At 37.9% G+C, this 23,655-nt stretch overlaps 2 protein-coding genes across 3 annotated transcripts; both read right to left on the reverse strand.

Moving 5' to 3' along the window:
* Positions 1-5,659: 5,659 nt before the first annotated feature.
* Positions 5,660-8,801, reverse strand: smim12 (small integral membrane protein 12). 2 transcript variants are annotated; one of them, XM_079829704.1, is made up of 2 exons: positions 8,758-8,801; positions 5,660-8,233 (listed from the first exon to the last, which is right to left on the reverse strand). In XM_079829704.1, the coding sequence occupies exon 2, from the start codon at positions 8,209-8,211 to the stop codon at positions 7,936-7,938; it is 276 nt and encodes a 91-aa protein (XP_079685830.1). In that variant the 5' UTR covers positions 8,212-8,233; positions 8,758-8,801; the 3' UTR covers positions 5,660-7,935. The 2 variants fall into 2 exon arrangements, with proteins under 2 accessions (XP_079685830.1, XP_079685829.1); XM_079829703.1 differs by lacking the exon at positions 8,758-8,801 and adding an exon at positions 8,654-8,740 and having other exon boundaries at positions 6,490-8,233.
* Positions 8,802-8,864: 63 nt separating this feature from the next.
* pef1 (penta-EF-hand domain containing 1) lies at positions 8,865-22,320 on the reverse strand. Its single transcript, XM_079829702.1, has 5 exons — positions 22,267-22,320; positions 21,002-21,263; positions 18,171-18,326; positions 17,835-17,978; positions 8,865-9,923 (listed from the first exon to the last, which is right to left on the reverse strand). Exons 1-5 carry the CDS (start codon positions 22,282-22,284, stop codon positions 9,694-9,696), a joined length of 810 nt encoding a protein of 269 aa, XP_079685828.1. The 5' UTR covers positions 22,285-22,320; the 3' UTR covers positions 8,865-9,693.
* Positions 22,321-23,655: the final 1,335 nt, after the last annotated feature.

Consider the following 23,655-nt stretch of genomic DNA (forward strand, 5'->3'; position numbering starts at 1 on the left):
ACTCTTGCGGGCGCTTCCTGCATCCTGATATTGTTGTTCCAACCGCTGATGTGTTTCCCTTTCCCTTGCTTACCAACTTCGCACAGGACAAACAAACAGGTTTTAAAGTACTATATGAACTGTACGTACCTTAGAAGCTGCAGTATGTGCTGTGCATGGACCGTGTGTGGGTGTTTTCTGGATGAGAGGTGGCTTCGAGTGGCCAGTCAACCTGCCTCCCATGGGGACTTAAGACTGAGTGCCAAACTTCTTTCTGTAGGGGATCTGAAGGCCACAGTATCAGGCAAATATGCCAAGGTATGCGGTGCAAATCGGTCACGTGTACTTCCTGCCATCTGAACTGATTAAAACCCATGTCTTCTCAGCAAGAGCCATAACAAGAAGTCAAAAAAAAATAAACTCTATAGAAGGAAAACAGAGGCCTAAAAATAACTAGAATGTTTAGTTAACGCATTGCCATTGGAAATGAGTGTGCTCGTGTTTCCGCAGTGAAAAGAAATTACACTACCGTTCAACAGTTAAAGGTTGGTTAGATTTTTTTAATGTTTTTGTAAGAAGTCTCTGTGATTTAAAACTGTTTTCCATATTTTAAAATGGCATTTATTCCTGTGATGACAAAGCCGAATTTACAGCAGACTTCAGTGTCACATGATGCTTCAGAAATCATTCCGATTTGATCCTCAAGAAATATTGTTGAAAACAGTTTTGCTGCTTAATATTTTTGTTAAAACATATTTTTTTTCTTTTCATGATTCTTTGATGAATAGAAAGTTTAAATAACATTTATTTGAAAAGGACATTTTTAGTCTTTACTGACACTTTTGATCAATTGAATCATTTAGTTATTGCTAAACAATCCTTTAGTGTGCTTAAAAATAAATTAACTAAAAAATACCCCAGACTTTTTTGAACACAATACAGATTAAAGTGTCTTTTATAACATGGTAAAAGTTCAATTAGGTTCATCATTAGTTGAAGGGATAGTTCACCCAAAAATGAAAATTCAAACAAACCTGTCTGTCATTCTTTATTCTGTGGAAGATATTTTAAAGAATACACACATTGAAAGCCAGTGGGAACCAATGCTGTTTGAACCCCAATGACTTTAGGTATCAGGAACTAATAATGTCTTTTTAAAAAAAGTCTACAGCATATTGGTTTATCGAATGCCCAGCTGTCAGGTGGTCAAATAAACTGGATCCTTAACTTAGGCCCTGTATACACTAGTGTGTTTTAGTTTTAAAATGGCGTTTTAAATGAAAACAATCCTCGTCTACACTGGTGTTTCTATTGCGTTTTAGAAACGATCTCTGTCTTCACTGCACAACCGAAAACGCATGTCACATGACCGTTCATGCACACTGGGCATGCGCGTAAGTGTAAACAGTTGCCTCTTGAGTCTGTACACATCTGCAGAATTATACAATACAGCATTTCACTGCACAACGTATGCTAAAAAGGACCACAACGTCAGCAAAGCATCCAGTTTTCGTCTCTGTGTTGTTGTTTACACAGTCGTCGAGGCTGGTATGTTACAGAGCCATTGAGAGAGACGGCTCAGGGCTGCGTTTCCCAAAAGCATTTTAACAATAACCACCAACGGTCTCTACGATTTTGGTCTAAAACGCAACCCCAGATTTTTCAAACTAAAACGGGGTTTGCGTTTTCAAAAGTCTCCGTTTTTGAGGTTCGAAAACACAGTCGTATAGTGTAGACGACAGGCGTAACCGCAGCAAAAGTTATGCATTTTAAAACGCGCTAGTGTAAACGGGGCCTTAGACAACCTAGAGGAAATAGGCTTATCTGCTTCCTGATTTTTCCATTGGTCACTCCAGGCAATGGCTAAAATGCTTGTTCAACCTTACAATGGAGCAGTACACTGTACAGTACAATTGTACACTGATTTTGTAACAAGGTGTTGCTATGCAGTTATTTAGGTGCTCTTGGTGGTTTTTAGTGCATTGTAATGTGGTTGCAAAGGTGTTTACCAGTAGCAGCCCATTACCAGTCTCCATGATATTCTAAGGTATTGAAAAATACAGTCTGCGAGATTTTCATTTTTTTTTTAAACCATTTTATGCATGAACAGCTCATCTCAAAGAGAGAAACAGATAGAGTGAGTCAGAGTACATTGCTTCTTAATCTATAAGGAGCTGATCAGATTGTAATGCAGGAAAGACATTGTTAAAACAACATCTTGACTAAAAACCATGCCTCCGTTTTTCAAGCTTAAAGCAATAATAGTAATGAAACTAATGAAAAACAATGACTTGTGCTCAAAAATAATCAGGCACTTGTGGCATTTTTCCCCAATCTTCAATGCCTTTTTTTTATTGATAACATTGTGATTAATTCCACCATACAATTATTAATATCAATATTTTAACTTAATTTCTTGCCAATAATAAAGTATTTTCACACATTTTTTACAGTATTTTAAAAAATGTGTGATTCATTTGATAAATCTAAGTATCAGTATTAATAATCAATATTTGAACTTCATGTCTCGCTCCCATACCTCTGGGATGAGAATTTTTTTCTTACAAATTTGCCAAAGTGAGTGGTAGGACACATCAACTTCATTTGTCACCGTTCAATATTTAGTAAATGATCTGGAATGGGACAATGGAGTAGTGATAAGACCCTAGGGTCCCATACTGAGGGAAATGGAACTGAACTTGAAACTCTCTAAAAGGGTTCAAAGGGGGACACAACAAACTAGTTATGGGAACTGAACAGTTGACCCCATGGGAAAGGGGAGGATTTAGAGTGTCTCTCCATTGTTTTTGTCGCTGATTGGAATCTATAATGAATAATAACTATGCTGTAATTGTGCAGAAAGGCTGTACACATCCTGGCTGAAGGGCTGAGAGAGGCCGGCTGGCGTCGTTCCTTCTTCTATCACTCAGGAACAATAGGGCTGTATGTCCTCTGGGACAAACTAGCACCTTTCCAGCACCAAACCCAGTCTCCTACCTGGTTAGGCACAAATAAACCAGACAACACATCCTCTCTCACACAACTGCTGGTACAGGAAAAGGAGTACTCGTACAACTATAGCAGGACATCTGACCCACATTCTCCAAAGTACTCTCTGTACTCTCAGGTCAAATGTTTTCTGTCAAAATCTCTGCTAGATAGAACATGCATGTCGCATGACAAATAAATTTTCCTTCAGTACTCCGTCTGGGATTTTCTTCGGTCAAATTTTAACCCGTCCAATCAGCGAACAGAGGGAGTGGCTGAGAACGATGACGTTAATGTCGTGCGCTAGTTTGAGATGACATACGTCACAACCAAACGTTAGCGATTGGTAATGGTAGATCCAGAGTGGCTCTGGGCAGATCCAATAGTTTTAAACTTCAACAGAGTACCTGTTGGAAGTTAACGCCTGGCAATGGAGAGTGGCCAGACTCTCTGTACAAATGAAACGTTCGAGAGTCTGGTAGGACCAGGCTTGGGCTCACTAGGGAGCCTCAGAAAACATCCAAGGGGGCTTCATGGTGATTTAAAATGATGGACAAAGAATTAAAAAAAGAATTAAATAGGCCAAACTAGAACATGACACACGACATACAAACAGGTTTTAAAGACCTTCAAAATTCATGACTTGGGCATTTTATGAAGAATATGCATTTTCTCTGTTAAAGCTCTAAAATATTTTATCAGGTATAAATTGTGAGTAAAAAAAACGTAATCCTTATCTAATTCACAACGAACAACAGGAAAAGTCATGGGGCCTATGAATATTGTTGTGGGGCCTTGGAGTCAATTTTTAAAGTGACACCCCCCCCCCCCCCCCCCCCCCCCCTCAGCATAGCACCGGCAGGACCTGTTAAATGTGGAACAAAACTTACGTTAAGTTTATGGTGATGTAAATGTTTCTGACTTTGACTTGAAGCCATTCAAGTGCAATATTTCTTCAAATAATACCTTTTATAGAAAAATGTTTTGGGCAGACAAGCTGACGGTGCCTGGTATCAGCATTTATGCTGATGTAAATCTAGATCAGCAGTCATAAAGTTTCACTAGCTTGTTGGCAGCAGTGAAGCAAAACTTTTGCTGGAAAATGTTAGGGTTACCTCTATTACGTACACTCTGAGGATTTGTGATATCTTGCTCTTCTGGTTTCTATTAATCAAGCTGCGTGCTGAAAGAAAAAGAATTTGCAGCACAGAAAACAGGCAATGCATCAGTCCAATGAAATCATAAAAGTAAATGCACCATATTTGTACTAAATTATATATAAAATTTCCATATATATATGGAAGCTTATTACCCCACAGAATAAAAAAAAGTTAATTGTGACTTTATATCTCACAATTCTGACTTTATATCTCACAATTCTGACTTTATATCTCCAATTCTGACTTTATATCTCACAATTCTGACTTTATATCTCCAATTCTGACTTTATATCTCCAATTCTGACTTTATATCTCGCAATTCTGACTTTATATCTCAGAATTCTGACTTTATATCTCCAATTCTGACTTTATCTTGCAATTCTGACTTTATATCTCACAATTCTGACTTTATATCTCAGAATTCTGACTTTATATCTCCAATTCTGACTTTATCTTGCAATTCTGACTTTATATCTCACAATTCTGACTTTATATCTCCAATTCTGACTTTATATCTCACAATTCTGACTTTATATCTCCAATTCTGACTTTATATCTCGCAATTCTGACTTTATATCTCAGAATTCTGACTTTATATCTCCAATTCTGACTTTATCTTGCAATTCTGACTTTATATCTCGCAATGCTGACTTTATATCTCGCAATTCTGACTTTATATCTCGCAATTCTGACTTTATATCTCACAATTCTGACTTTATATCTCACGATTCTGACTTTATATCTCGCAATTCTGACTTTATATCTCACAATTCTGACTTTATATCTCGCAATTCTGACTTTATATCACACGATTCTGACTTTATATCTCACGATTCTGACTTTATATCTCGCAATTCTGACTTTATATCTCACAATTCTGACTTTATATCTCACAATTCTGACTTTATATCTCGCAATTCTGACTTTATATCTCACAATTCTGACTTTATATCTCGCAATTCTGACTTTATAGCTCGCAATTCTGACTTTATATCTCGCAATGCTGACTTTATATCTCGCAATGCTGACTTTATAGCTCGCAATTCTGACTTTATATCACACAATTCTGACTTTATCTTGCAATTCTGACTTTATATCACACAATTCTGCCTTTATATCACACAATTCTGCCTTTTTATCTCGCAATTCTGACTTTATATCTCACAATTCTGACTTTATATCTCACAATTCTGACTTTATATCTCCAATTCTGACTTTATATCTCACAATTCTGACCTTATATCACACAATTCTGACCTGGACTTGCTGTCATAGCAACAGGTTACGGACAAGAGGAGGAGCAGGCTTATTTAATGTTAACAGGATTAGATTGCATCTTTTTAAGCAGCGTTGATACTTAAAATGTGTCCCAACCACTGCTACTTTATTACAAGTATTCATTACTGAACCAGGGGCAATAATAATTTTAAATAACAATAATATAAAAATGTATTTGAAAATAATATTATAATGTTGTGTAAAAGGTGTATAATACTATAGACACAACCACTTGATTGAGAGCATTATTTTTTGACGGAATAATTACTTTATAACTTTATTGGAGTCTTACACACATGCTGTACAGTTTACCTGAGCCGTGCATTCAAATAATTTGAGTGATAACGGATATTATGGGGGTGGCTTGATGCGGCACAGGAGATTCTTGACCCTTAAGAAACTTTAATTAATGCTGTCGTCATGTAACAAATCTGCTTCAAATTGACTTAAAAATTTAATGAATTGCTAATTACAACATTTAAATAAAAATGTAAAGGGTGTACAAATACTTTAAAATTGTGAATATAAATAATTGGGAATAATGGTTTTAAAAAAAAACATTTATCATTTATCTATTATAACTTTTATGTTGGTTTGGTCATTTGGCTGTTTCCATATAAAGGTCCAGACATTCGTGTTTTTTTTGTTTTAATTTGTCAAGTTTTGTGCCAGGTGGCTTTAATTAGGCATGATGACATGATTACGTTCCTGTCTTGACGCCAGCCAATCGCTGCCTTGCTGATCGTGGTTTTGCGTATCGATGCATCTGCCCTCTTCAGGGAACACAAGAACGTGCAGCAATCTCAGATAACTTAATCCAGATATTTGAATCCAATCCGCAAATTCGTTTGAAGAACCAAATTAGCCAGACATCAGTTATCACGATTAAAAGTGTCAATTCATCTCAGATGTATTAAGCGAGGTACGAAGAACGGACCCCAGACCTTTAATTCATTGAAAATCTTTGGAATCTTTGTGCTGTAGTAGACTTTACAAAGTGCTGGACTCTTGCATTGTCAATACAAGATCTAAAAAATGTATGCACCTCTTGATGGAAATAACATCACAACATGTATTTCCATCAGCAGCCCAAAACAGAATCTAATGCTGCCATGTTTTATTGGGAATGTCAGATTGTAGCTTGTGATGCAATGAAATAAAAAGGCTGCGTTTCACAAAATGAATGCATGAAATGTCTATTGCATTGCCCTACAAGGGTAATCTAATTCACAAACTCTTATGAGCTGATTATTTTAAGTGAAGCAAAAACATACATCACAGCTAGTTTAGTTTTGATTGATAAATAAATTACTTTTATTAGCCGGGTCTTTGTAGTGAATCAAAAACATACGACAGAAACCAATTACTCTTAAAAGTTGGCTCTAGTTTAAAAAAGAAAAGTTACTGGTTTGAATGGGTGTGAAACCCTTGATGTTATAAACTCTATAAAACGGTTTTAAAAATTACATGATCTAGGACCTTTATAGAGTGCATGCTATTGTAACTTCTATAGTCTGTCCCTCACAACATCGTTTTCATCTGCGTTAAGTTCAATATGGTGTCTAACCTGACTAAGGTCTATTGTTGTGCAATGCAATGTGCAAAATTCATTTTAGCTGTTAAGATCATCCGACAAACAGTACCAAAAAGTAAGTGTATCTTTACATTTATTATGAACAGCCTCCCACACACTTCAGCACAGAAGTTAGCTGTGCAATTATCACTGACATTTTAGCCATAATGATGCTTAGGAAACGACTGCATGCGTAATGAACCCGGCAATAGTACGAGTTCACTGTACTGTACATGTAAATTGACAAAAAACGTACAGATAATAAGTTTACAATGAGATCATTCTTTTTTCCCACATATTCATAGCGAGTTCTTACATGAACCGAAAAGATTAACACTGAGGCCAAACTTTGCTTTCATTCCTCACTATTCACTGTCTATTATTACTAATTAGCTGTAGGCCACAAAGACAGAGCTTATATGAATTTCTGAGCGTTCGGAATCTGAATAACTTCAGCTACCCAAAGTTTAAACATCTCAAACATTTTCTAGCCCATGAAGTGTTGCCTTGCATAAATGAACTTTTATTCACGCAGTCACAAACTTAACAAAGGTGGTCTTTCTTTGAGCTTCAGTCTCATGAGCATATGACAGGGAGCATGAATGGAAAACTTATTAAAGCTTTCCAAGCTTTATAGTCATGTGTCTGCGTGCCTAAGGGGAGAAGATGAATATTGAAAAGTCTCAAAGAATGAAAGTTGTAAAATATTCTCTCAGCAGTCAAGTTCCACCAGCTGGCCTGGTAAATATTACAGCAAGAATCCATTTAATTAGGGCGGCAGAATGAAGTGGCATAGGAGTGGACGTGAAATCCCACACACACACACACACACAAAAAAAGTTTCTCGATGAAGTTCTCGTCCCTGGGGCCGTAGAGGGTGACAAATGAGCCCAAAGTTTGAGAAGTTGCACATCATTATAGTGTAATCTTGCAGGACTTCATGACATTTAATAAAACTTAGCTCTTCTCCGGTCGGTTTCTTTCCAGCACTGCCCTTGGTGTGAATTCTAGTTTGTCCTTCAGGCTGAGGACCTTTGTACTGTCCTGACCGGTCAGTTCCTCTAATTTCCTATCCTCCCGTAGCTCTGCAATGCCCCGTTCTTCTCCTGGGGCCTTTGGGGTGCCCCTGATAAACCACTCAAGCTGGTATCCAACAGCTCCCACCACAAAGGCCACTGGGAAGGTCACATAGGGCGCATAAGTGCGCATTACAGTCCAGACCACTGGCCACATGGTTGCAGACTCAGAAATACACCTGGGGGAAAAAGTCAGTTCAAGTCCTAGATTATTTACCTTTGACAAGTGACAATGTATCATTAATCTGGTAACAGGTGTAAAATAAAAAATATTACAAATACAACCAAGGAAGCAATATTGTTTTTATAGGGTAGAAGGAAGGAAACTAATGACTACACAAATTTATCAGAAAAAAATGTCACAAACAATGTCAAATGCAAGTAACACGTTGAATTAAACATGACATTTTGAAGTAGAACGAAGAAAAAGCGTTTTCTGGTAAAGTGTACTCCAATAATGTTGGTTTTGTTTACACATTAGAGAAACAAAAGCGTTTGACCTGACTATAAAAAGTCATGTAACTGTTACAAGGGTACCGGTGTCAAAGCATGAGGTGTGAAATGGCGCATTATTATACATTAATACGACATGTTTTTACTTGTACAGGTTCCTGAAACCCCGCTGACGATTTAGTGCGTAATATTCCATACATTCGATCAATCAATTGCGCGTGCGTTTATAAAATCTCATGACTGTACATACCTCTTATCTCTAGGCGATTCCACTTCCTGCCTCGTTGCGTCAGCGTAAGCAGCGATCTGATTGGTTATTGGTGTACGTCAGAATTACGCTCTCAGTTCTTATTCGTTCAGGGAGGGAAAACAAGTTTAATACAGGATGGCCTGGTAAAGCAATACTGACACCCAGTGACCAATGCTAAATGTGTGCGTTAGTCCTGAACTTAAAGTTGATTTTTGTATATGTACGATTATATTGTAGTCAATTTAGACAATGTTTTATATTTAAATTAAACAAAAAGTAGCCTAATAAAAAAAAAGACAACTGAGGGAATACTTCACAATTACATCACATACAACTAAATTATTTTCTTTTCTTTATTGTAAGCAAAACAACAGGGGAAAAAAAGAAAAACAATATTCACTATTATCATTTTATATGAAATAAAAGGGTGGAGGCAGTTAAAGATAGCATAAATATTATCATAGAAAAAAAAATGCTTCTGTGAGGGAGAGCTAAACAAATTTCCACTTCAAGCATTCATAATCATTCAAGTTTTCTTTTTTTTTGGCTAATATTCAAAAAAGAACAGAAATTTTCATTTTTAACAAAAAGAAAATCAAAGTATTCATACTTTCATGACAAACACCCAATACTAAGTAAATAGTGCTTGTTGCATAGCTAATGGCGTTTTATTCACATGCACCACTGACAATTTTGGCATTAGTATAGTCTTGAATAACTGCATTACATATTTGTATAAAGCAGACAACCATATCACAATGGTAGACTCTTGCGATGAGTGCTATATTTGGCTAGTTGGCAATGTTTAATGAATATAGTTTTCAGCTCATTGTGGTGAAATCAGGGTGAGCTGCAGTGAAAGGCACTGTTGAGAGGGTGAAGTTTCGTGCCACACATTCAGAGTCATGACATCTTCTGAAATGCTCATGCAGTTCTTCACATCAGTCTGGTAACGGCACCAGACAGAAAGTCTTCGTAACTCAATCTCACGTTGCCAGTCATGCCCGTGTCTTTCTCGCGGAAGGCTTGGGTCATGCTTTGGAGCTGCGTGCACACCTGAATGAAGCGGTCCAGCTGGAGAACCCCGTTCACACCCGGTGCAGCGTAACGATTCACCAGTTCCTGAGTAAACTGAGGACTCAGATTGTAGCCCATCTGAGATAGTGCTGGAAAAGAAGAAATACATGGGTAAATAAAAACATTACATTTACACCATATACCGTTGTTTTTTTAAAGAAGTCTCTTTGCTTATCAAGGCTGTATTTATTTGATCAAAAATACAGTAAAACAGTCATATTGCGAAAAACTCTTTTCAACTTTAATATATATTGAAAATGTTTTGTAACATTATAAATGTTTTTACTGTCACTTTTGATCAATTTAATGTGTCCTTGCTTAAGGACACATTTCTTAAAAAAAAAAAGTAAAATAATAATTACAAAATAAAAATCTTACAGGCCCCAAACTTATGAACAGTAGTGTACATAAAACAGGGAATTCTTATATTGCTAACCTCTGGTTAGACATCAAAGTTTATTTATTTGTATTGAGTTAGCAATAAAAAGTAGAGAGTTTTTCAAAATTAATAAAGTTAGAAGGACCAACAAAGCCTCCAATGGTCCCTAAATCCCAATTTTTCTCTTCACAGGGCCCATTAAACCATTCTACTGTTATGTTTGTATCCACCATGTTTTCAACACCAGTAATCAACCATGCACTTTCAGGCCTATTCACATCTTTATAATGGCTTCAGCTATATAGTTAGCCTGAGGATCTGACTCGGCCAGCTATAGAATAGCTTTGTTCATACAAAATCAATGAGTATAAAAAACACACAGCAAGATAACGGCTACAATTTTGAGGTTATTTTAAGAGCAATTTTTCATGACGTCTCAATGAAAATAATGCTGTATTCAATCACGCAGGATTCGATGGGGAAAGGAGTTACAGCAGAGAACACAAGCTTTTCTTACAAACTTTCTGTGACTGCCACATCTTGTGCGTGTGTGGTCCTGGTAAGCCCTATGTTATAGGGACAGAAAGTCCTGACAAAGCAATATCCAAAATCCTTGTCCTTTTGGGGACATTTTTGCTCCCCATGAGGAAAACAGCTTATCAATCATACCAAGGGATGTTTTTTGAAAATCTAAAAATGCAGAATGTTTTCTGTGATGGGTAGGTTTAAGAGGTAAGGCAGTGTTTTCCAATCCTGGTCCTGGAGAACCCCCAACACTGCACATTTTTAATGCCTCTCTTATCTGACACATTCATTTGAGGCAGGCCTGGGCAAACTCGGTCCTGGAGGGCCTCTGCCCTGCAGAGTTTAACTCCAACCTTAATCAAACACACCTGAACCAGTTAATCAATGCCTTCAGGATTACTAGAAGGCTACAGCCAGGCGAGTTTTATCAGGGTTGGCGCTAAACTCTGCAGGGCAGTGGCCCTCCAGGACCGTTTTTGCCCATCCCTGGGTGCTTCCCAATTATTATTTGCGCATCCTCGTTTGCTTTCCTCACATCTTAGCTCCACCCCTTAAGGATGCAATGGAAGGACGCAAGGAAAAGACACAAGGAAATTAATCAAGTGAAATGATATTTCCTCGCTCCCTTTAAAGCGTCGCCAATTAATGATGATCTCTACCGCTGGATTTAGCTTGCATGTCGGGATTCTTAAACATTAGAGATAATTCCACAAAATACCACATTTGTCAGTTTTTTTTTAAATATATATATATTTCCAGCTATCATTAACAATGAATTATTCCCAGTTATTAACAGTTTGTTTAATTTTCTTGTGCTTTGATATAATTCGGCAACTGTCCTGCTACAGTTGTTGTAATTTGACATACATTTGTGTCTTGTACATGTAAACAATAATGATAATAAAAATAATTATAATTAATAAACTGAAAGGGGAGGTATATGTGCGTCATGTTTAGGCGATAAAACAAAGGATCTGCAAAGGATACAACTGTTTATCCTCGCTCATGACTCCTAAGTAAGCCTCCTCACTCCTCGACCACGGTGCGTTCACACCGCCGCCAGTGAGTGTCAAAATTCCACCCTGCCAACGACGTTGTAGAAAGATCCATGGACACTCTGACGTAGATTGAATGCATGGTCTTTTTTTAAACTGTATTTAAAGGAGCCGTAAGAAATTGAACGATGGAAAGCACTTAAAGGTCCCATGGCATGAAGAGTTCATTTTATGAGGTTTTTTAACATCAATATGAGTTCCCCTAGCCTGTATATGGTCCCCAAGTGGCCTGAAATTTTGACAGGTGTAAACCGAGTTCTGGGTGTCTTTCTCTGCCTTTGAGAAAATGAGAGCTCAGATGAGCCGATCTGGAATCTTGCCTGTTATGTCGCCATAACAGGAAAGGTTACCTCCCCTTCCTCTGCTTTGCCCGCCCAGAGAATTAGGAGAAAATGGATTCAGTTTCAGTTGCAATGTCAGCACAGGTTTTACAAACAGACTTTTACCATATGGATTCGACAGCACCGCCACAAACAGTGAGTAACAGTGTTCATTAATGCCTCATCTGGGATTTCTGATGTGTAGCTAATCATTCAAGTTCACGTAGACTTTCTTTCGAAATCGTTTAATATTGTTGTTTATGCATTGAATCAAGCCAGTGACTAAACGATCAAATTAACATTGTTTCTCTAAGTAGCATCAAACAAATCTGTTATTTAAATGATTAAACTAGAGAGCGATCAAAGAACACTCTTTATAATGTTCGGAGCTGTCAATCACACGTCACGAGTGTATCTGCACACTTGCCCAAACTGCCGTCATAACGAATGACGCTGTTATGCAGCACAAAGCTCTTACTGTATTCATGTCCATGTTGTGTTTGCTGTTAGTTGTGGTGAAAGCATTTTGTGAGAGAAAACGCGCTGCAATGAAGAGATCACTGCATTCACGCGATCAACAAGACTGCATGTGTACTCAATGCTCATCACTGCAGCTTTTGATGTGATAGGAATAGATCATAAAATAATGCTACAGTCAACACTTTGACGATTCGTTCATATCGACGGCTGTGATGGTAAAAAAAACGTAGTTTAGGGTGTTTAGAGGGGTTCCACAAGTTCGTAGTATAAGGAGGAAGACGACAGGTCGCGTGGCTGGGACTCGTGTTCATTCAGAACTCTCAAATACAAACAAAATAAACTTGCGCTCTCAACAACTCGGTACACTAAAACCTTCTCAGCAATCCGTATCCAGCTCTGCATCTCTCTGGTCCACATGCAGCCCGTCTCTCTCTCTCTCTCTCTCTCGGGCAGTGTGTGGAGATATCGCTAAACCCCGCCCCCTTCGCCACATAATCGAATACTCATTTCCAATGCAAAGATGTCAGCCAATCACAACAGTGGCCGTTTTCACTGAAGTCTCACAATAGACACGCACCTTGAAACAGAGCATTCAAGCCAGAGGGCTAATATCAGTATAGAAAAATGCTTTTTTTTTTTTCTAACTTGACATTTTTTTGATGTAAAAACCATACTAACAATATAAGTACACCTCAGGAAACATAAAATAATAAAAACAATCTATGCCATGGGACCTTTAACAATTATTGTTACATTTGCTAATGAAATAAACCTATTTAAAGCCATTTGTGTGGTGTGGCTTTTGTGTTCATGGTTAAGTTTATAGGAGTTTAAAGTCCTCATGAAATCAAAATCGATCTTATTTACTTTGTTAGCCCACATTACAGATCTTAGGGTGAACAATTCATCTGTGCAAGTTAATACACATTAAAAAATTGTTTGCCGTGGTAATCTTTAATCAAAATCTGAAAAGTAACTTCCGGTCTTGAATGGCATACCCTTTCCGATGACGACTATGCGACGGCTTGGGTTTGAATATCCTTAACCACTCCCCTCCAACCGTTAGTCTGCTATGAGCGTGAGATGGAGAGGAGGAGTGCTGAAGTGAAACCCTGCCCTCTATTTAATATACCGTTTCACTTGGAAATACGTCACAGCACTGAAATAAGATCAGTTGCAACTTCCGGTTCACTGGGACTTTAAACATGCAGTTTATAGGAGATGTTTACTAGCTGTGGTCTTTAAGTAACACGAACATTCATTTGTGTACAGCCTACATTACAATAACTCTCCTGGTTGAAGTGTAGCCTTAATGCAATTGGTTGATTCGGTGTTGTTTTGAGCAAATGAATTACAATCCCGCTGAAAAACAAGTGTTCTAGCGCAAAAACGTTGCCTATAAATAGTGTTGCGTGCCTTCTTATCAGATTCACACCATTATGGATGATCAAGTTTTTCCCATTTTGCTTGGGAACTAATGTGGTCGGAACCAAAGTTTACACGACTGCGTTCTCCAGAATCCTCTCAAGCGGAGGACGTCTACATTCCAATTCATTGCCGCCGAACCACGTCCAAGTTCATTACCATAAAGTTGACCTGATTTCAACTCTCCTCGACACCCAAATCGTCCAAGACGTATCGCACCGCTTCTCAGCGAAAGCTCGCCGCCGGCTGACATTGAAAATTAATTACTTCCAGCCACTTTGACGCTCTTACCGGCGGCGGTGTGAACACACAGTTAAGAGTTGAGATGTCCTACAAGATGGCTGAGCTCGATCCGTTTCCAGGTAATAGGATTGAGTTGCGAGGAAACGAGGAAGGATATTGAGAAGCACCCCTTGTCTTGGAGTCTTTACTAATGAGCTGATGAGTTAAATCAGGTGTGTTAGATGAGGGAGACATCAAAAATGTGCAGTGTTGGGGGTTCTCCAAGACCAGGATTGGGAAACACTGGGGTAGGGGGTAGAATATACAGTTTGTACAGTGTAAAAATCATTATGTCTATGGAAAGTCCCCATAAATCATGAAAACCCAATGTGTGTGTGTGTGGTTCAGGTATACCCTACATTAGATGACCTTGTAGGGAAATGTTTTGGTCCCCATGAGGAAAACAGCTTATAAATCATTCTAAGTGATTTTTTGAAAATGTAAAAATGCAGAAAGTGCTCTGTGATGGGTAGGGTTGGGTATCGTTTGGGTTTTTTTCGATTCCGGTGCCAAACCGATACTTTTAAAACGGTTCCGGTGCCTAAACCGATACTTTTTTTTTTTTTAAAAAGGCCACAAAACGAGGTGGATGACATTAAATGGCTTTTTATTTATTTATTTTTTATTTAAATTGAACCATTTATTAAAAGTTTAACGTATACTTAAATGTATGAATATAAATAAATACAAAACACAATTTACTTATTTACAAATTATAATTGACTTATTTACAAATTCACAGTAAAACCTAAGCCACCTAACCCAACTACAACAAGCCTAATATAACTCTTAATTACAATAATAACAGCAGTAGTCTGTATTCTTGGTATGCTACTAACCAGCTTCGAGCTTCAGCTCTTTTTTGAAATATGATCATATTCTCTGGCTAAATATTTTAGAACGCATCGTCTTAATGTTTCCATGGCGACGCGTCATGTTTCTCACATGATGACACAGCAGCCGCAATAGCGCTGACAGCTCAGCTGTATCGGGTTTATTTCGTTTTTTCTTTTTATTCAAAATATTCACAAACTTCTTAACTGTGTCACGAACTATCTGATGTTCAAATGTGTGAGTGAATGTGTGTTAGTTGATCTCTAAAGCGCAATGGGCGGCGCCATGTTAGTTTGCGCCTCAGAATCGGATCTGTCGGATTTACAACACTTGAGAGCATTCTCACGAAATACATGAAAGTAAGTGACCAGTGAACTGGAAGAAGAACAGAGTAAACGCTATAGTTACTATATAATGTGCATGTATCTGATGTGAATAAAACATGTAACGTTAGTCAAATTATAATCGTCTGAAAGGATTGTCATAGCCGCTTTCATAGACATCAGGGTGTGTTTTTTGCTAGTAGCCTACTTATGAGCATTTAAATGTCTGAAACCTGAAATAAACATGATGTCGTTGAAAACACTGAATAGTTGTCATGAGTTGTGATGTGACCAGCGCTGAGCGTCTGTCTCTGGCTCAGCCAAAGCGCGAAAGCACGTTTGAATTTTGGCACCGAAATGAGGAACCGAAATCTGCGTTCTGATTCGGTCCGGTACATACCGGTTATATAAGTACCGGTGCCATATTGGAACCGGATTTCGGTACCCAACCCTAGTGATGGGTAGGTTTAGTGTTTGGGGATAGAATATACAGTTTGTACAGTATAAAAATCATTATGTCTATGGAAAGTCCCCATAAAACATGAAAACCCAACATAGAAAAAAACTGATATAAAATCAATGGAAGGCCATGCAATGTGCTCACTAATATAGTCAAACAAGTGTGTGTGTGTGTGTGTGTGTGTGTGTGTGTGTGTGTGTGTGTGTGTGTGTGTGTGTGTGTGTCAAGCATGCCCTACCTACAAAGATGGCAAACCCTTCTATATTTTAACAAATATGTTCTTTCCTGGAAATGTTGCTAATTAAAGTTATTTGTAATTATGATTTTTCTATTGTGTAAATACCTGGAACTAAAAGTAAGTGACCAAAAACCAAATATAAGTGAAATGATACTGTATGTGAATCACTTAAAACTACTGGCAACTGGCTGGTAGGTTTATTAACCCTCTGGTGCTCTTCGGTCATTTCTGACCGGAAAATTTTCTGTTTTGAAATGTTAAAAATCGCAGCTTCATCGGAATGATATGAAACTTGGTGACTTTTCATACATTAGGTATGTAAACACACAAAAAAAATGGGGTCATGAGATCGAGCATGCTAATTGGTCGTGAAAAAAAAAGTAGCATTCATTGTCTTCGGTCATAAATGACCGACCATAGGAAATGAATGGGAAATCGGCAAAAACACAAAAATTAACCGAATATTTGTGTGTACAATCTACAAATCGGCCACGATGCTGAAAAAAAGTACACAGCAGTAAAGGGGTGACACTCTAAAACATCAAGAGTGGGATATTGACACATCCACTCACACACACACTTATACACACACACATACACCTATGAAAAACTGAACCTATGAACCACATTTGGAATTTATAAAAATCACAGCTTCATCAGAATGATATGAAACTGGTCACTTTTCTAGCATTAGGTATACAAACACACAAAAAAATTGAGGGCATGATTCGAGCATGCTAAGTGGTCATAAAAAAAATACTCCCACTTGTGCTCTTCGGTCAAAAATGACACCATAGGAAATTAATGGGAAATCTGCAAAAACACAAATTCACAGAAAAAAATCTATATTTCTAACAACAACAAAAAAATCTAAAACTTTATAATAAACAGTCTTTGAGATTTTTTAAATATATATTCAAATCCATCCAAAAAAAATTATTAAATGTGTTCAAAATGGAACTAGGGAATTCTTAAGCCTCTCCATTGAAACCTCTAGTGGTTACACCCATGGTTGCATGATTTCTTAAATAATTTCAAAAGAGGGTGCTAATCTGCCTTCAAAAAAAAATATTTTGAAGGCAGTCTCTATTTTAACCTGAAATACTGCAATAATTGGTTTTTTTTTTATTACAATTTTTTTTTTTAATATATATAATTTTCAATGGCAAAAATAGACCATAATTATTGCATAAATATAAAAAATACCATCAAATCATCTCAAAATACAAAATTAAAAAGAAAAAAATATTATTGAAGAAAAATAAATTGCATTGGTTTTACTGGGGTGGAGGAAGTTTAATTTTTAGGTGTCCGGTCACGACCGGGAAGACAACCAATGCAACCCCGGCCTAAACGAAGAGCACCAGAGGGCTAAGAACAACAACACAATACGTGGTCTATATCAAATAGTTAGTATGAAAATCTGACCCCTCAGTGGTGTAAATTAGAAGAGCTGATTCAAACAATTCAGTTGCTTATTTTCATTCAGAATTCCATGTGGAGATACTCTATCATTCAAAAGTTAGATTTTTCTTTAGTAAAGAATGTAATACTTTTATTCTAGAAAATGTATTCTAATCTGCGCTTAGTGACTATAACTGTTGTCATAACAGTGTGACTATGTGGCCTTTACTGCAAACGTGTTGTCTTGGATCCTTTTTGACCTCTAATTTACTCACCCTGGTGCATCTCATTGCTGTTAATTGATCCCGATCGGTCCCGGTCGAACTGCTGGAACATTGCCCTCCACTGCTGCAGAAACATCCACAGTGCAGAGAAACCATATATATCTACGCGTCCGGATTTGGTCTTGTCAAACATATCTGGAAATGAAGACAAAGCACTGATTCCTGCTTCAATTTCCTTTGGCACTGGAAATGTCATCAGATGACTTCTATTTTTGTATTGTTTTTTTGACATTGCAGCATTCTGAATTTAGTTATATGGTGATAAGAGCATCCATTCAATAATCTACCCGCTGTCATGAGGGTTATGTTAACAATGGCAGCACTCACTGAGCATCATAATGCAGGTTTCGTCATTGAAAGTGGAGTTGTTGGAATTCATGAGCGCTAGCTTCAGCTCTTTTCCGTTAATGTAGCCACTATGATCTGTATCCACAGAAGAAAACCACTGGTAGGCCTCAGGGTTCACACCGGGAGGAATGTTACCTACAACATGAAAACGGCCTATATTAGCAAGTTAGATGCAAATGAATTTCCAACATATTTCAACATGAGATAATTCAGTCAGTTCAAATCATATCACTTAACCATAGTTAACCACAAGTCAAAATAGTATTTGGTAATGAAACACACACAAAAAAAACACAAGGAAAAAAGTGCAAGACGTTAAATATTTCACTGCAGACATATAAATTATTAGTATCATTTTTGGTGATGCTATCCTTTTCGTCGTTTTTAGTCTGACATAAAAAATAAATAAATAAATAGCTCATTTATATTCGCATGTGGCATGCGCTATTCACTGAATGGAGCAGTTTTGGATGCAGCATATGCATAAATATGCAAAAAATCGTTCATTACTTGCAAAAATGACAGTAGGAAGATGATGAGGACAAGCAGTCCTATAGGTCAGATTTGAAAAACATATTGGAAATGGTTTCCGTGTGAACAAGTCTAGGATGTCAGCGATGTGTCGTCTTGGTCCCAAGAGGGACAAGAATAAGTTGTGCAATTTGGTGAAGCAAAGACGGTCACTGTATCCCTCGGGAGGGATAAGCACTGTTCAGAGGACAGTCTTTGAATCTGACAGCCTTTCCCACAGGATATTATAGAATACTTACCGACAAAAACGCAGACGGACACACACACACGAACCACTTCGCTCAGAATTACCTCCCTCATCACTCTAATTCTCCTGTGGGCACATTCTGTACCAGATCAGTACAAGCTGCTTCTGCCATCCTGCAGCGTATCAGCATCAGTCATTCAGTGAGGGGCATGTGACACAGCTGCAGTGCAGGAGGATCAAGGACCTTGTCTGCAGCACCTTCATAAATTCCTATCTTTCGTATTTTATTCACAGCCCTCAGCCACTGCATGCCTGATGGAACGGCAGCCGGCTCGCGCTGTCTTAGCTGCCAACCCTGACACTCAGACATCATCAGTCAAATCAGCCTGGAGCTGCTGCCTACCACTCCTGAGACCATGTTGAAAAATTCACCTGCTGGACCAACATCTATCACGGTGCATTTGCAGATGCATGAAGCTGTTGAAAACATTCTGATAAAAAGTAATTTATTCCAAACTACATTTCTATCCCTCCACAGTCAATTAACCAAAAGGTGAGAAATTAACATGACTACCATTTAAAAGTCTGGGGTCGGTAAGATTGGTTTTGATGTTTTGAAAGAAGTTTCTTATGCTCACCAAGGCTGCAATTGACCTATCGGTAAGCCCCTCCCCTCGAACGCAGATGAGCCAATAGCAGTTGAGTATCAGTTGCGCTGGGACCGGAACTCGGACATCTTTAGGTGTCCGCGCCATAGAGAAACATTGGAAAATCCGAAGCTCTCATCGGTTTGATGGTGTTTATGCTACAAAAATGCTAAAATGTCGTGCCTGAGGTACTGTAGCACTGATTCCAGGTATCCTGAGAGGATTTTCTGTTTGTTATACTCTCGTTAAGTTACGATTAAAGTCCCTGCTAACATACAAACCGAAATAACTAACTGTTCCCACGTCATGTAGCTACACTGTAGGTCAAAAACACGAAGTTCTACATTTCAGTGCCTCTCCATATTAAACTGGTTATATGTAAATTAATTTAATTTTAGATATGTTTAAGGTCTACATTATCTGTCCTACTAAGGAGGACTCCTATTTTGATGGGTATTATAGTCTACGGGTAGTGAAAGGAAGAGCTCGCACGCAGTTTATCGGAGTTGTTTTGCAGATACTAAGTTTACCAGTTATTAACTGCACCCTCGAAAAGGCATACGGTCTGTGTAAGTTATATGTTTGTTTACTGTTAGTTGTATGAGTGTTTTTGTGTAATTTGCTGTGTATGTTAATGGTAATGCAACGGAGAGAGATAGTTTGTGAATGAGACGTTAATGCGCACTTCTTATGCTTTGTTTGTTCAGCTCTTACGATGATTTTTTTGGCATGAAAAAGGACATAATAAACTTGATAAACCATCAGTAAATTTTGGCCATCATTCGGACGGGGTATACGCTACATTATGTGTCCAAAAACATCTTGGGATAATGTTTTCACACTGACAGCTGTCATTGTAAGATATAGCAACTCCTTTGCTATAGTTTGAGTTAGGAACAGTAACGAAGGGGGGCGGGGCTTACCGATAGGTCAATTATGTATGCATTTCAAAAATGACGGTAAAACTGTAATATTGTGAATATTATTACATTTTAAAATAAGTGTTAATTTAAAATAAAAAAACAAAACTTCAAATATTAATGTCTAATTGTATAAACTTAAATAATATAAACTTTTTATTTGAATACATTTTAAAATGTAATTGTGATGTAAAAGCTGAATTTTCAGCATCATTGCTCCAGTCTTCAGTACTATCAATGTTGTAAACAGTTGCTGCTTAATAAAGTTCAAAAGAAAAACATACATTTATTTGAAATACAACTTTTATGTACAAGTCTTTACTGTCACTTTTGATTAGTTTAATGCATCCTTGCTGAATATAAGTATTAATTTCTTCTTTTTTTTTTTTAAAGCTTGAGTGTCCTTTTATTAAACACACACACACGCACACACACATAAATAATTTATAAATATATTTACTGTGTATATGCTCATGATATGATACTCTGCTCAACTAAAACTAAATAGAGTAACATGTCTCTAACCTGCAGGTGCCTGCTGACTATATGGTCCTCTCTGGGGTTGTCCATAACCTCCGTATGGACCACCTGGAGCTTGGCCCCCACCGTACTGTGCTCCTGGTCCAGGTTGACCATGAGACCCGTATGGAGCCCCTCCACCATACTGTTGCCCTGTAGGGGCACCGCCATAACGTGAACCATACTGTCCGCCCGCAGGACTACCTCCATACGGCGCCCCTGGAGACGGGTGGCGTTGGGGTGCGTTACCACCTGGTCCCGGATAACCCTATAAACAAATAAGGAAACATTTGTATTGGGGAAAGGTTTGTATGAAACATCAACAGAGAATCAGCTGTGGTCGATGACAAAGGCAACTATGTCACCAAAACAATAAAGGATTAGCATCAAAATAAAGGGATAGTTTAGGTAAATATGTACATTCTGTCATCATTTACTCAGGTTGTTCTGTATGACTCTCTACCATGGATGGAACAATACAATTTATATTATTAAGAAGAAGTTTTATTTATATAGCGCCTTTCCACAGCTCAAGGTCGCTTTACATAGTGTTAGACAGTGCATTTGTCCACGTACACAATAGTACATTAACACACCCACATATACAATTCAAGCACATTATTATACTGATATGTACATAACATCTATATTATTAATATAGGAACTATTCTAGGAAGGGTGACATATTCAGTCACCATTCACTTTCATTGCATGCCTTTCCATACATACAATGAAAGTGATTGGTGACTGAGACTATCTAACATCTCTTGTGTTACGGAAGACACAAAGTTATACACGTTTGGATCATAACATGGTACTGTCATAATGGTAACCTCGTAATCTTGTATTGTGATTTTACACCAGTAACAACAACTGTAAAAACTATGGGTTATGATGGGCGGATGATGGTAAAGGGTACAGCCTAGATCCAAAAGTGACACTATTTTGCATCTTTGTTGTATGACATTAATTACATAAAGATGTGAAATACATAGTCATGCCATGTAATGTGATAAACGACTGACCAACACGCGATCAACAGACACAAAAACACAATTTTAATGTGTTTCACATCAGAGAAGCTACAGGGCTAACTGACTAGCCTGTAAAAAAAAAAGACTGTTTAGGCGATTAGGCGACCACAGTTAAACATAATTTCCCTGTACACCAACACTAAGAGTTTAGACTGTTAGACACATATGTAGGAATCATATACAACTTAATATATACATATAAATATGCAATTGCTAAACCCGGAAGAAAGACTTTACCTGTCCGTAATAACTCATTCCGCGGAAGCTCTTCAGAAAGGGAGCGATCAGGCTGTATTTAATAAGACCCGCCTCCTGAAGCTGATTGGTTCGCTATCACGTTTGTCAAAGACGCAGCCTCATATTTTCCATCAGATTGGTTAAACAATGGAAAACAGCTCAACTGCTCAAAACTTTGAGTCACTGGTTTGTTGTGCTGTGTTTTGTTTTAGTAACCATATGGAGGCGGGTGGATATAGTTATTGAGGTAAGAGTGGGTAAGAGCGTGATGTATGTGGCCATATATCATTCATTAGAATACAACATGACATCATCTCTTAGCTTTGAGCTAATGTTTATATCCCTAAATATTTGGAGAAATATTTGGCTACAAAAAAAAACACATTAACATTCGATAAATAATATTCTTACTCTCACGTGTAGATAAAGTCGAATTCTCATTTAGTTCATTAGTTAAAGTTAACTTGTTAGCCTACATGATTTCTGTAGGCCTATAATAATAAACCATTATTTATTATCCTTTCTCTCTCTCTCTGTTTTCCTTCTATATGCTTGTTCAACCGCTATTTAAATTGTTTAGTTGTTCTAAACTGTTTTCTTCGTCGTTTAAAGCTACACTATGTAACTTTTCCGTCCACTAGAGGTCGCCTGTTCAAAACAAAGGCGTAGTTTGATGACGCCACGTTTGAGCGCAGAATCTCGGGACATGTGGTTTTCACCTCACAGCCGGTGGGAAACAGTCAGGATAGGACTCGGGCAGAAATCATGTTCATGGATGCGATTATTAACATTACTGTAGTCTGAAGCAGAGCAGGAGCGAGTGTTGTGGAGCTGAGCAAGGCCGCAGGAGCGATTGAAGAGCGGGACTGTTATTATGGCATAGTCGCTGGCGGGACTTTTATTATGACACGGTTGCCGGCGGCACTTCCTCTTCTCCAGTGCTGAGTGTGAGGTAACGCAGCTCTGTTTATCGTATTAGATATATCTGAGTGTGTTGAAAAGGAAGTTATGGCGTTCGCTCGGCGGCTGCTATGACACTTGTTCACAATGCAGTGAGAGTAAAGTGTTTCACTGAATAAAAACGGAGACCGAGGGTGACGCAGATATGACGCATTCGACAGGGGACTCCCTCACACGCATAGCTCACACGTCCCGGCTCCTTGGTTAAAATAGCAATTTTCTCACGATTTACAAATAGTTGAAAACATTTGGGATATTCTAAGTACTCAACTGAACAAAATATATAACACTGGCCTAGTGGTTTCTGTATGTTTTACTGCAAAAATCCTACATAGTTCACCTTTAATGGCAATGCAAAATGTACATTTGCCATGACAATAAAGGTAGCCTATTTGAATTGAGAGAGAGAGAAATATTTGAGTAAGCTAA

The sequence above is a fragment of the Gobio gobio genome (genome assembly GCF_949357685.1).
Source record: "Gobio gobio genome assembly, chromosome: 11".
NCBI lineage: Eukaryota > Metazoa > Chordata > Actinopteri > Cypriniformes > Gobionidae > Gobio > Gobio gobio.

Excerpts from the sequence above, each read along its gene's own strand:
- smim12 (XM_079829703.1), bottom strand. The coding sequence starts at position 8,703 with ATGGAATATTACGCACTAAATCGTCAGCGGGGTTTCAGGAACCTGTAC. Across the intron at positions 8,234-8,653 it reads GGTTTCAGGAACCTGTACAA|GTGTATTTCTGAGTCTGCAA; the intron begins GTAAAAACATGT and ends TTTTTCCCCCAG.
- pef1 (XM_079829702.1), bottom strand. Across the intron at positions 18,327-21,001 it reads TAGTCAGCAGGCACCTGCAG|GTAACATTCCTCCCGGTGTG; the intron begins GTTAGAGACATG and ends TTCATGTTGTAG. Across the intron at positions 9,924-17,834 it reads CAGCAATGAGATGCACCAGG|CACTATCTCAGATGGGCTAC; the intron begins GTGAGTAAATTA and ends CTTCTTTTCCAG.